This window comes from Bacillus rossius, chromosome 5, assembly GCF_032445375.1.
Source record: "Bacillus rossius redtenbacheri isolate Brsri chromosome 5, Brsri_v3, whole genome shotgun sequence".
Taxonomy (NCBI): domain Eukaryota; kingdom Metazoa; phylum Arthropoda; class Insecta; order Phasmatodea; family Bacillidae; genus Bacillus; species Bacillus rossius.
The window spans coordinates 46,749,790-46,764,307 of record NC_086333.1 but is presented as its reverse complement, the minus strand read 5'-3'; the positions used below and the strand labels follow the sequence as shown (position 1 = coordinate 46,764,307).

General features: G+C 35.3%; 2 protein-coding genes across 4 annotated transcripts in view; both read left to right on the top strand.

The window, feature by feature from the left end:
* The window catches only part of LOC134531771 (metabotropic glutamate receptor 3-like), a 100,730-nt gene that overhangs the window by 75,912 nt on the left and 10,300 nt on the right, over positions 1-14,518 (top strand). The window contains exon 14 of the mRNA XM_063367663.1: positions 11,622-11,821. Coding sequence (XP_063223733.1) covers positions 11,622-11,821 — 200 coding nt within the window. The remainder of the gene's footprint in view (positions 1-11,621; positions 11,822-14,518) is intronic.
* Positions 405-8,162, top strand: LOC134531773 (uncharacterized). Of its 3 annotated transcripts, none has more exons than XR_010075085.1 (6): positions 405-1,081; positions 1,613-1,755; positions 3,780-4,034; positions 4,113-4,384; positions 5,576-6,007; positions 7,153-8,162. XR_010075085.1 is itself a non-coding variant. In XM_063367667.1 (6 exons), exons 1-6 carry the CDS (start codon positions 858-860, stop codon positions 5,789-5,791), a joined length of 1,035 nt encoding a protein of 344 aa, XP_063223737.1. In that variant the 5' UTR covers positions 433-857; the 3' UTR covers positions 5,792-5,982. The 3 variants fall into 3 exon arrangements, 2 of the variants coding, with proteins under 2 accessions (XP_063223738.1, XP_063223737.1); XM_063367667.1 differs by lacking the exon at positions 7,153-8,162 and having other exon boundaries at positions 433-1,081; positions 4,113-4,178; positions 4,254-4,384; positions 5,576-5,982; XM_063367668.1 differs by lacking the exon at positions 5,576-6,007 and having other exon boundaries at positions 408-1,081.

Genomic DNA, 14,518 nt, shown 5'->3' with positions numbered 1-14,518 from the left:
GGTTAGGTAATACATAGTGATATTTAGAGACCCGGAAATTTCGCGGATTCTTCTGGCCTCAGGATAGAATACAAAGTTATTAGGTGGGCTCGACCCATGTTTACTTTCCCCAATTGGTTGATTTCTCAGCGAGAACAATTTTTATCCTTGTTATTTTGGCACTACCCGATTCGCTCACTTCTCTCCTAGCTGGGCATCGTTGGCTCACGGTCGTAGGGGGACGTGTGTATAGTCCATCCACGGTAACCTCCTACTTTTTTAAACGAACCTTTGAAAAAACACACCAGGATGCAGCATGTTTGGTTCGTTTGCAAAAATACTTTCCATCATATGCATATTAAACATGCATTAACACTAAATTACCGTATAATGATGTTAAATAAAATTTTACAAAAAAAGTAACTATATATGTACAATATTATTAATATTAATGATCTCGCATGTGTGTAAATGAAACAGTGAGAGAAGTGGTGTGTTGGCAATGATTAGAACGAAATAGTTCCATAGCCAAAATATATATTTTTTGACTTTCCGCGTGTATTTAAGAATTTGTTTGGGTATTTGTTAAGTTTGAACATTTTTTTAAATCTCTGGTGAAATAAAAACGTTATGTTAACGGTAAAAAAATATTACGTGCCGAAACCGTGGTCGCGCATTAATAATGTTAATAGTCACTTGTTTGTTTTCTCTTTCAGCCGCTTTCAGCAGCTCTTTAAGCAGTCTGCAGTCTGTACGCCATTTTGCAGTGTGTTTTAATATATTACTGACCGTGAAATAACGTACAGTTTGTGTTTCAGGATTTTGTGTTAATATTGTGTATTTTAACTTTGTTATATTATTTATTATCTACTATTGTAATGATGGAATTTGTTATCGTTTTGATATTTTGTGTGGTTCTTGTGATTGCTGTAATGGTAATTGGTTCCGGGATGGGGAAAGCTACTTCGTCGCAGCGTCAGATGGACATCATTAACGTCGCTCAGAACTTATATCTTTTAATTAGGAAAGGCGACTTGAAGAAATGTGACGTTACGCAGACGACCGCGTTTCTTCTCAACATCGCAAAGTCAACTGTTCTCAAGTAAGTAGGCTTTTTTCGTTTTCATGCACGTAAAAAAAATATCGACTGTGTCCTAAGTATTGTCGGCCTGTGTTTTAACTCACGAGGTTTTTTGTGTTTTATTTCCAATTTATATTTTTTGGTGTGAGACAACACCGCCATGTGGCGTCTCTGTTGAAAACTTAACCTAAAATCATATTAGGCCTACTCAGGTCCTAACAATAACAATATAGGCACTTTCAAGTATTTTTATGGGTGTGATACACGTTTGTTTATAACGATGTTTATAAACTTTATGATAGGTTTAACTATAACATAAGGGAGTGATTTTATAATTTGCATTTAATTAGTTTTTCATCTGTTTGGGAGATCACAAAATAAATAAAAAAAACACTTCATTAATTTCGTGGACAAAGTCTGTCATGTTTCCATTTAGTGACCACAAAGCAAATATTTGTGACAAAATGCCATATTTGGAACACTGCCTAACTGCGTATTGTGAACGGGTCCCCGGAAAAGTGTTATGACAAATGTTTTTTTTTTTTTGGTTAGGTACTACAAGAAAGACATTGAAGAAGTTTCAACACCAGGAAAAAAGAGGAAAAAAAGGCCACAGGAAGGAAAGTCACTTGACACAGTCGACGATTTCACAGTAAATGCAATCAGGAATGCAATTTACAGGATGTACGCTGAAGGTAAAAATTTGATACTGAAGAGTAGTTTCGATATCACTGGGGTAGGCCCTACTTAATTGTATTCATTTCATATATCCATATGCAGATTGACCGGTTCAGTTTTTTTCCCGATATCATCTGTCCTTTAAAAATACTTAACATTTTTGGGTGGTTTGTTAGGTTTCTTTATTGATATGGTATTGATATATAGAATATTGTGCAACATATTAAATACGTACACGTCCTTTTAAGGTTAGGTTAAAGATAGAAAGAAAATTGTTACATTCTAAAACTACAAGTAATGTTTATATCGTTATACACAGTATACATATTAAATAACCTCAACTTTTATGATGTATCAGAAGGTTAAATAATGACTATTTCCAGTATCAATAATATCCAGTTGTGCGCTTTAGCAGTAATTGGTTACAAATTAGTGAGTTGTGGTCTAAGCAAGCATGGTTATTAAAAAAAAATTGGGATACTTAATTGGCTAAATTGTACTGTGTGGCAGGGTCCAGTACAATATATATTCTATTGCAAAATAGTGTCATGCCCCGCCTAACCCTTTAGAAAATATAGGGGTATTGTTATTTTATAAACAATAGTCCTACTTCATTGTAATGAAGTATCATATGAAAACACAACTTAGCCAGACAAACTGTGTGTTAGTGTATGAAGTAACAGAAGGTTATAAAACAGTAAAAGTTTAGTATCGCGTATCCGATTCGATACATTGATCCTGATCGCATGATCCTGCAAATATTGATCCTGTGATTGATGATGCTTGCTTTTCTAATTTATTACGTTTAAAAATCCTGTACAAAACCAAAAATAAAAACCTGTGATGTAGTAATGAGTTATGATTTAAAGTTGAATAATAATGAAAATATATATGTTTTATTAAACTTATGATAATTATTCTTGCTATACCACAATATTTGATTATGTTCAGGATCTTTGATCTGAATAAATGAAAAAAAAACATGCACCACACGATCAATAGGATGTACAGGTTCATGCATAAAGATCTAGGGATCACATGGGATACACGATACAAAACATTTACCTACAACACAGTGTAGAGCTTGTAACTTATTGATTGCTAAATTGAATGCTGAAATACTAATGGGTAAATATTTACTTGGGCGGTATTTCCGAAAATAAATGTTAAAAATCCGAAAATACCTTTATCATATGCTCTTCAACTTCCTCTTTTCATTAAAAGCGGCGGAGATAAGAAATTCCAAATACTTTAGGAGATATCAAATTTTTTAATTTAATATTTTAAAACTAAAATGGTCGATTAAGTCAGGTCAGTTACATTATAAATACTTTCAAACTAAGGTGATATTAAAAATAATGTGAATTAATTTTAATTAATCTTTAGTTTTAAATTATTTATAATGTAACTGACCTTACCTAACAAACCCGTAACAAAGGATGTACAGTAACAACTCACGTAAATTTTTTTGTTACTTATTACTTGCGCAACAATATCAAAATAACAAATAAGACTTTAAAATTAGAAACGTTAAAAACTCACCTAAGTTGGAGGCGGTAATTAAACACCGTTTTAAACAATAATTGAACTAAATAATCACGTATTAGTTCATTTGAATTCTGGCCTATCACGAACAAAAACGTGACATCATTATCCAATAAAAAAAATAGATACTCGTACGTAAACAAGAAACAATGTTGCACGCACGCCACAGGAATGCGCTGGTTTTGTGCTGAAATTTAAAAATTCGATATCTCCTAAAGTATTTGGAATTTCTAATCTCCGCCGATTTTAATGAAAAGAGGAAGTTGAAGAGCATAAAATAAAGGTATTTTCGGATTTTTAACATTTTTTTTCGGAAATACCGCCCAAGTAAATATTTACCATTAATTTAAAAGTATTTTTGAAATGTAAGTTTATTAAAACTATTTAATAAATGTAAATTGTGCACTTAAATTATCTTCTACGGGGTTGTGGTTTCGCTTAGTTTTGTGTACCTCTGTTATTTCATGTATTGTTAATGTATGCAATAAATTTACAGGTTTGAATGTTACAGTCGACACCATTTTGAAAGAAATCAGGGAGAGACAAATAGATTATTATGGTGGAAGATCAAGTCTTCATAAATTGTTAAAGAAGATGGGATTTTCATGGAAAACTGTTGATGGACGAAAAGCTTTGATAGAGAATGAAAACATAGTATTGCAGCGAATAGATTTCTTGAGAAAGTATAAAGAAGAAAAAGAAAGAGGTGCCAATTTCATATTTGTTGATGAAACATGGATTTTCCAGAGAGGCAAGGCATTAATTTATTTGAAAATTTGTTCTGTGGTCCAATACAAAGTATTTCATTTCCATTCCATATATTTTTCAGGAACTGTATCAAAGTCATGGCAGGACAAGAGTCTACAATCTGCGAAGAGACGTACTGTTGGAGATGGTAAAAGGTTTATTGTTGTTAATGCTGGAGGGCGCACTGGCTTTGTGCCAGGAGCAGGATTACTTTTTGTTTCAGGTCAGAAGACTGCAGACTACCATGGCGAGATGAATGGGGAAACTTTCTTGATGTGGTTTGAAGACATGTTGGTGCATCTTGAGGAACCCAGTGTCATCATAATGGACAATGCTTCATATCACAGCACCCAGGTATGTGCAATGGTAAAGCAGTGTCTTTTTATTGCTCAAATTGTAATGTGAAAAATTTACATGTGTTTATTATTGTGTATAAGTACGAATATTCGAGACTAATACATTTTGCCAGCAATAATTGTTATCTTAATAGTATGCCTACACTACATTTTTATAAACTATAATGTTTGAGCTGAAATTGATTACACACACACACACACACACAGATATATATATATATATAATGTAATTGAATTACATTGTAGTGCAAACTAATTTAGTAGAGGGTTTGAAATACCAAATAAAATTTTTTTATTGCAAACAGCATTTGAAAATGACATAATTACTTGTTTGGTAAAAGGACCCACTTTATGAATGCTCTGTTGCCCTACTTAATAAATTAAAATAATATTTTCAAAAAAATTTCTAGTCACTAAACTAACATGCTTTGTTAAATTTAGAAATTCATTACGACAATATGCCAAAACACATGTTTGCTTTGCATAAGTACAGTAGAACCCTGTTATAATTTGTTTTTAAGGGGCTACAAGAAAAAAAAACATAAGCAGGAAATTCAATTTAGTACTTTTTAGTGTGGATTTATTGCCAATGGACTCAACAAGCTGCATAAAGATATATTTGATGCTCCAATTTGCTTGTAGCAAGCCAAAAACAATTTTTCTTTAACATCATGGTGCTTCCAGCTTCTATCTGCTTTGTCTTTACTTACACATTGTCTCATTGCTGTAAAATTGTCTCATTTCTGTATAATTGTCATAATTCACGACAGTGTTTACAGTGGAAATGCTTAAGTCCAGTTCTTTTGCCACTTGAACATGTGATTTAAGTGAATACATTTGAAAACACACAGAATGGCTAAAAATTTATGAATTTATTTGTTTTCCAAGGGTGTCAACAGGCAGTTAACTGCTAACATACACATATACATAGACAGTATAGACAAAGGCTTTTAATTTTTTTCGTCTTCTAAAATTTTATGAAGTGAACATTACAAGCACGAAACGCATAATTTGTGAAACATTATATCCAGGAATTAAATACATTGTCCTTATAGGGAAAATATTGGACTTGAAAAATAATACATTATAGGCAGGAAAACTTTATAAGCAGTAAAATTGTAACAGGGTTCTACTGTCATGAATTCTTATCAGCTACTTGAGTATTTAGTTAAATGTTGGCACAACGTAGGTTGAGAAAACACCTACAACGAACTGGACCAAGGCTGCACTGATCGCGTGGCTGGAGAAGAATGGGATAAAACATGAAAATAATTTGTTGAAAGTGGAGCTGCTGAGAATAGCTAAACAAAACAAGCCCCGAATACGGTATATTATTTCGTTTTTTTTACAGCATTTCTTTAAAAGTGAGATAGTTGCAAAAAATTACGTATACACCTTGTTCTAACACACTTTTCAGATATGAGGTAGACGAGTTGGCTCGTAACTATGGCCACGAAATTCTACGACTCCCACCCTATCACTGCCACTATAATGCAATCGAACTAGTTTGGGCTCAATGTAAACACCATTACAATAGTAACGTGGGGCGGGCCAAGAGATTTGACAATGATTCAGTTGCAGCCATCTGGAAAGAGGCTCTTGATGCTTCCACACCAGAGAGGTATTTTCATGTTGCATGACCAATGGGGTATTCCTTTTGAAGTAGAAATTGTTTTATTTTCCTGTAGAACATTCCTCAAGCTTCAGCAAAACCCTTACCATACATTTTTACATAATACGTAAGTATTGTTGCCTAGCAGCCTGGTCCTACCATTCCTTTTGATAACTTTGTGTGCTAGTGTGTGTATAGTGTGATTATCATTTTGTGTATATTCATATACCAGTAATACAGTTTTAAAACAATTGGTAAAAATAAGTGGTTTGAATTTGTGTAGTTGTCGTTTTGAAAATGTGTTGCATGTATGTGTTTGTGTTCGTGTTTGTGTTTGTAATTTTATTCCCATGTGATTCATACATATCTGTGTAGTTTCTAGATCTAACAGTGGTGACTTATTTGCAAGGTTTTTTTTTTTGTAATTGCAGTCCATTTGCAATTGTTTCATTTCCATAAATAGTTTTGTATTTATTAGTAATTGTGATATTACTTTCTGTTATGCTTAATCTTGTGTCAATGACTTTAAAGTTATGGTGGGTTCAGTGCTGTAGGCAGATTTCAATATTCAGATAAAATTTCAACGTAGAGAATTTTGAATATTTTCATCTAGCGAACTTGAATAGGTATTTACACATGTAGTTCTTGCACATTAGTATTTTCAAAAGTTATGTTATTATAGTGAAATACATATACAGTAAATCATCAAAACTATTCAAAAAATTAAATTTTCGCTATATCTCACTGTTTTTGTCTGGGACAAATTTTAACCAAAAACAAACACAAAACTTATGAAATAAATATTTTATCATATGCATTCTAAGCCTTTATTGATAACATATATAATATTTACAGCTTTATTATATCTTGAATAAACCACTATAATTTTTTTTTTCAGATAACATAAAACAAAACATGTTACTTCAAGTATTAAATAATAGCTTTGATAGTTGAGGAAAACACATTAAATGAGTTTTGTTGTGTTTAAAAATACTTTCTTGTGGAGTGAGTTCAAAATTGTATGTAATAAAGAGCATGCCATGCATTGTTTACTATGCCGTTTTGACAGAAACAAACATATTTTGTTATAGAGTGGTTTTTGCTATAAACAGGTCATTTATATAGAGGTTTTACTGTATACATTAATTTTTTAGATGGGCGAGGTGTGTGGATCACGTGGAGAAGCTAATTCAAGCAGACTGGGAGAGAGAAGTCCACATAGACAGCGGCACCATTCCTCCACTCATCATCCACCTCGGCGAGGATAGTTCAAGTGAAGACAGTGACAGCGAAGAATTTGAGGTTACGACACAGCAAGTAGATGGAGACAGTGAAGTACTGGCAGTTCCTCTTGATGATTTACCCGGGTGTTCTTATTGAGGTCTGTATGTAATAAACACCTGGGCAACTGTAAGTATTGGGGTTTGAAACATTTTTTTTTCTTTTATGCATTCCCATGAAGTATGTTGATTACTGGAACTTTATGTATTAACTTTATATTACACGTATTATGAAATGAATATTAAATTTCATTTCTGGATTCGTATAGGTGTATGTGAAACATTTTATTTTGTTGTGTGTCTTCATTTTTCAGTGAACTTACTTGGAAAACAAAAAGCCAGTCCCCATCCAGGGCCACAAATAAATAATGCATATAAGTGGTATAGAAATTACTGTCAATTCTTCACCACAATTTTACTGTTCATAAAATTATGATTTTGTCTAATAAGTATACTCAGGAAAATGTATATAACCATATTTTTATTTGTGGCCTTAACCGGCAAAATGGTACGGGTTTATTAAATAAAAGAAGAAAATTCATTTTTAAATGTTTTCATCTGAATTTGTTAATTTTATTAAACCTTCAATCCTTAGTCTTTTCCAGATTGCTTAGATGGACAGCCATATGTATAATTTACAATACTTTTTTTTTCAGATGCAGAAAACTGTGTTGAACTGTACTAAATGATGATATTTATTGCTTACATAAATGTTGTAAATTTATATATTCTCCTAAAAATTTACTTTAAATTATATGTTATTTCTTTAGCTAACAAACTTATTTTTTAATATTTTTACCATTGGGTATCATAAATAATGTTATGAACATATGCATGTATACTTAGATCATATTCAAATTACTTTTATATATATATATATATATATATATATACATACATACACACATTGTTTTGACAGCTGGTGATTGTAAACAAACCATTTGACATTTGTCACATGGCAATGTTTTTGTTTACATACGGCGGAAGGATACATAGTGACATTAAAGTAGATCCGGTGAAAAGCAGGGCTTCAGAAAAGTAGGAGGTTACCGTGGATGGACTATACAAACAACTGCGCGCCAATCATGAACTCAGTGCGAGAGTGTGAAGGTTTGCATTCTAGCTTGCGACTGAATGAATCCGCGAAATTTCCGGGTCTCTAGTGATATTGAATTATATACTTTCAAAACTGATGAGGTAGATTATAGACATTATTTTAAAACAATATATGAGTTTCCAAATTTCTAAAGCAGTTAATAAAGCTAAAAAAACTGACTTCAAGAAACCTGATTATTTTCATTCGCGATTTTCTCAAAACTATGATTTTGGACTTAACGCCTTTTAAGTAACAATCCCAGAAATAATACTCACTCTAACGGGATAAAGAAATTACTATAAAAAAATTATGCACACAGCGCAGATACAAGCAATTAATTATTAGAAATTAAAAAAAATTAATGTAATTATTTAATTTTTTTAATGTTAGGATGCAAATTAATTTTAAAAAAATCTTTGCACGCATTTCATCCAAATAATTTTACCTGTTCGAGTTTAGCCTGTACGCGGCTAGGTGTCGGACGCTAATATAGACAACAAGCAATTTTAGTATAAAATCATGTATGGAATATTATCAAAATATATTTATTATAGACGTATTTATTGTTAAATATAACTGCATAAAGTCTGCATCAAAATTATTATTAATTTAAGTTTATAAGTGCATTTCTTTTCCTAGTCCACAAAATTTCCTCCTCTTTGTAAGATTACAAAGTAAAAGGGCATCGTGCAACTGGACGGATGGTGCTATTTGCTGAAGACAGGGAGTGACCAAGTCTGCATGATATGCCTGGTAACCGGATGAATACTTGTTTTCTTTAGCTCATGGTCTGCGCCATGTTCCTTGGACGCCCAAAAAAATTGTTTGAAGTGTAGTGTTTGTATTGTGGAAACATTTTTAAAAGAAAGATTTTGTTGTTGTTATAGAGCGACTGGGTTTAACGACGGAAATTCTTATTCATACTCACTAACATGCACTAGACGTTGTCAAGTACCATTTCCGTATTGTTTTGGGCATAACAATATGGCGGTGGAAAGGTAAATGAGTGGATCCATGTATGAATATGCAGTAAAGCCGATGTGTGTATCTTCATTTTTTTCTTTGATGGAAAAAAGTAGGATATCCATCTTAAAGGGGAGACATAAGAATCGAAAGACGCAATTTTGGTTTCAACTCTTTTTCGTCAATAAAAATTTCTTTAACTTTTTTCAAGTTTTGAAAAAAGACACTTGAAATTACATTAAACTATAAAATTCTATGTAATCCCTGAATGTTATAGTTTCCCTGCGAAGTCATTGGCGTTTAGTATTGAATTCATTTCTGGGAATGACTACATCTGTTATAATACTGCCAATAGAACTTGTGTTGTGTTATGGTCTTTTAAAATCTCTTAAAATTATATATCTGCCTTGACGAAGGAAATATTTCAGTATCAAATTGCCGAACAATTTTAGTGCATGAAAACTGTTGAAACTAATGAGACGTCACTCAGTAGTTAAACTCTAACTTTTAAGCCTCGATCTCACACACCAAGTTGATTATTCACATTTCTTACTATTAATGACGCTTTCTGAAACTCTATTTCGATACCTCCCTTGAATTTGTTGTTCTGTCATTAGTATTTTCAACAGATATTCACTTAGCGTAATAACATGGGTGTGAAAAATCGCGCAAATTATGAGAATTACGAAGACCAAGTGAATACATGTTAAAATATTTTTAGCAAGAACAACAATGAAGGGAGGTATCGAGTTAAAATTTAAGAAATATACACTTAAAAAGAGTAATAATGAAAAGAAAAAAACAAATCAACATGAGTGTGTGAACCTAAGGAGGGAACATGGAGCTAGCAATTGTCAGGACGTGTGACGTATTAGAAGTGCTTGACGTATTTGAAGAAACTTTTTAACTGCACCGACGCCATATTGTTCCGCCGTCAGATAATGGTTAGCAAGCAGGCGGCGGCCATGTCTCCATTATTACATGGGAAGTGTGTGAAGCTTTTTTTTTTCCTCCAGCTAATTGTTGCGCCATGTTGGTTAGACGCCCAGAACATTGGCTGAAGTGTAGTGTTTTCATTGTGGAAACTGTTTAAGATTACATTGTTTTATGAAAATGACTGTTTTAAACGTTATCAAACGTTCCGCAGCGTTTTGAGTATAACAGTATGGCGACAGTGAGGTTAAAAAGTGACTTCAGCTACGTCACAGCATGCCGTCTCCTGACAGTTCCTAACTCCACATTAGTAAGTGTGAATTAAAAATATCCGTCTTTAAAAACAGTCACTTTCATGAAAATAAATCGTGTGCGTGGAATCCACGCGCAACAGAAGTGTAACTTCTTGCTTATTAGGTACAGATAGAGTTAAATTATTATTTTTAACTGAACAAGAGTATATGATCTCGAATGAAGGAAAAAAAAAACTGAGGAGTAGACAAACACAAGCAGCGTTACGAGAATTCCGTAACATCACTGCTGCGTCATTCCTACCTCTCCTCTATCATCTCCCCTTCTGGCCGTTACAACTAGCATATAGCATGATTCGCTACGTACTTATCCCCCCCCCCTCCCTAACTTTTGACGTCTTCTCATTCGACCGCTAGCGCATGCGTTGGAGTGGCGTCGCCGCTGACGCACTCTCCTACTCTGTCGGTTCCCCCACCACGTGCCTAACTATTCCCCTCATGCGATCGGAATGTTCGTAACGCTCGAAAATGGCAGCCTCTTCAGCAAAGAAGTTTCGCTTCATAAGCTGTTTCCACAATGCAGACACAGGGCGTCTGACTAGTACCTTTCAATATATATATATATATATATATATATATATATATATATATACACTGTATAGAAGTCGCGAGTGGATAGGATTTACTCTACGTCTTTCAGAAGCGTATGATGAGCAGCTTGGGAACTTCACCGCTGCAGGGCGCTGCCGTAACGCCCTGTATCGTCTTAGGTTGTTATTTACACGTTAGAGCGCAGCACTGTCGCCCGCTGTCATTCCCCGCACCCCCCCACCCATCATTCACTGCAGCTCAAGTTCGTTCAACGTGAGCGGGAAGGGGTGTTTGAAGAGTTCGACACTTGTCCGCTAGGGACCACCACAAGTCGATGCCCTAGAAATGGTGGCGATTGCGGCAGGTGAATTAACCAACTACCTCAAAACCTGTATTAGAAATGTTAACCTGGGCTGGCGACTTCTATACAGTATATATATATTCAAAGGTAGTAAGGAGGCGACAAGCGCCAGAAGGGTAAGAGAGGAAGACCGGCTGTCGCCCCGCAGGTACACCAGCCCCCGGTCGCAGCTGGTGATCACGGGCCTGCTCACGCTGGTCGAGGTGGTCATCCTCGCGTCCTGGCTCATCTTCATTCCGCCGCGGGCCGGCCACATCCACCCGGACAGAGGGGCGCGCGTGCTCATCTGCGAGGGCTTCAGGAACCACTCCTGCCTCGTGGCGCTGCTCTACCCGTTCGTGCTCATAGGTGAGGTGGTTGTCTGCTCTTCTGTTAGCAACGCGGACAGTCATGGCCGTAGAGACCTGCGAAATTCGCGGATTAATTTCGTGATATGATAAAATTCAAATAATTATACCTTAGCGTTGCTTATACCACTGGTTCACTGTTAATCTGGAGTAATGAGGGCCAATTAGAGACCCTCGCTCAAAGAAGTGTCGAATCACAGACATTCAGTCGAGACGAATCACAAGTCAGCAGCCAATGAACAGTTGGCATTTGCCCGAGTGTATAGAGCGTAGTAGAGACTATCCTGGAGGTCACTGAATCCGCGAATTTTGCAGGTCTCTAGTCATGGGGAAAAGAAGATTAATTTTTACTGTCTTGTAAACATGGTTGGCTGATTAGAACAACAATGGGTTAAAACAAATAGTTTTTTATAAAAATCATTAAATAGAATATCTTAATTTTTGAAGTGAAACTTCTTTGCTGAGAAGGCTTTAATTTTAGAGCGTGACGAAAATTCCTATCGCACGAGGGGAATAGTTAGGCACGTGCTGGGGGGAACCGTTAGAGGAGGAGAGTGCGTCAGCGGCGACGCCACTCCAACGCATGCGCTAGCGGTCGAATGGGAAGACGTCAAAAGTTTGGGGGGGGGGTGGGTGTAAATAGGTACGTAGTGTAGCATGCTATATGCTATTGTAACGGCCGGAAGGAGAGACGGCAGGGGAGAGGTAGAAATGACGCAGTAGTGATGCTACGGAATTCTCGTAACGCTGCTTGTGTTTGTCTACTCCTCAGTTTTCGTAACTGCTAACGATTGACGATACCATATTTATTTTATTTAAAGTAGCTATAATATAATTATTCACGTGGAAAATAATTCTTGATTTGTACAATAACTAAATGACTAACATTCATTTTTATGTGAATAATGTGATTGAAAATGTAAATAATTAATCTCTTCTATACTCATAACGAAAGAAGTTTTACTTTTGTCACACGTGATCTCCACTCACACATTTTTTTTTAAATGAAAGGTCTAATTCCTATCACACAAAACGTTTGGTCATTAATGTTTCTTGTGATTTACTGAAACAAAAAATAATACACTAATCAAGATCTTATCTTATTAACATTAAATATTTAATTTACTATTCCGTGTGAAATCCCCGACTGTACTTTAAAATCCTCATTCTTTGGGAAACACCCTTTTATAGAGAATCCATCTCCTGTGGGGAAATGCCATTTCTTTGGTTATGTCCCGGTCAGATGTGCAGATTTGCTAGGCTTCAGTTCTTTGATGTTATAACTTTTCTGGTTCAACATGAGTGGCAGAAAGCGGGATGTTGTATGGCTTTCATTTTAACATTCTGAGAACCAAAATAACTAATGTAATGAAAAAAACCTTGGTTTGACTTTTTTTAAACAAAAATATATATTTTTTTTTTTTTTTAACCCTGCTTGGAACTTAATGTGCTGTTTCAAATCATGTTTTCGTATTGAAAAAAAAACCTTTCATACATTTTATTGCCATGTACAATGCTGTGATTATACCGGAAATGTGATCTTAAACATTTATAAAACTGACCCTAGAACAATATATCAGAAAATAATACCAAAATATCCTAAGATAAATGAGCAAAAACATCGTCAAAATTTAAGTTCCAGGTTGGGTTTGACATGTCTGAAAGAGTCAATTTTTGAAATTTTCGGAGGTAAGACCTTCAAAAAAGCAAATAGGTTAGGGCCCCGTGGAGTCTAGAGCCGGTCCTACCACGTGGATGTGAAGCATTTCGTCCGCTTTCTGTCCAGCTAATGACCCGCACCAATAACAGTAGTGTTTGCATTGTGAAAACAGTTTTCAAGGACTGTATTGATGTGTAACATCTTAGCTTTGGGTACATGGCATTTGGTAGGAGTAATTTCGAAAATGGAACGGAAGAAGCGTTGTAACCAGTACAACTGTTTACAGTTATATTATTATTATTTTGATTATTATTGTAACATTAATTGTATATTTCATAAGCCGATCTTATGTATTTAATTATTTTATTGTAAAGAGGACAGACAACCAAAGTTAACGTATATAACACATATAATTGCCAGAGACTACACACTTTTTAACTACAGGGTCATCTAAGCATTATTCTTTGGAAACTTTATTCATTTGCCTTAGTTCAGCACTCTTACACGTTAATATCCAAGTTTTATTTCACTATGCAGTTAATTTGGTTTGCTGATTTTTCCATAGCTCCTTGGTTGCTAGGGACGGAAAATAAATAGTTAGAAGGAAGAAAGGGAGACGCCATCGCCATCTTGCAGCGGGAAGACGTTTCTCGGGCTGGGGCGAACCAAAGCCTTGGTTGCCGCCCGAGGAATTGAAGATTCGCGTCATCCACGGTCGTGTGCTATCTAGAATTCTCCACACTATTATTTGTGAGAATATTTCTGGACTGAATAAGTCTCAGATGGGGAGTATCGGCGACATCTAGTGCCAACTTCCGCGTCGGTCCCGTTCGTCCCGTAGTGGTTCCGGACGACTGATGTCAGCGCCAGCTATGATCGGCCACGACGTTTGGTGAGACCGATCCAAATTAAAACAGACTTTTTAGGACGAGAGGGAAGTCGATTCTTCAGCCAGACCCCCGGCTACATCAGATCTTCTGTAGCTCGCCAATTACAGCTTACAGCGTCCAGTGTTCCAGCGTCGCAGCAGACCACCTG

Coding starts and splice junctions, on each gene's coding strand:
- LOC134531773 (XM_063367667.1), top strand. CDS start 858: ATGATGGAATTTGTTATCGTTTTGATATTTTGTGTGGTTCTTGTGATT. Junction 1,756..3,779: donor TTACAGGATGTACGCTGAAG/GTAAAAATTTGA, acceptor ATAAATTTACAG/GTTTGAATGTTACAGTCGAC. Junction 4,035..4,112: donor AACATGGATTTTCCAGAGAG/GCAAGGCATTAA, acceptor TATATTTTTCAG/GAACTGTATCAAAGTCATGG.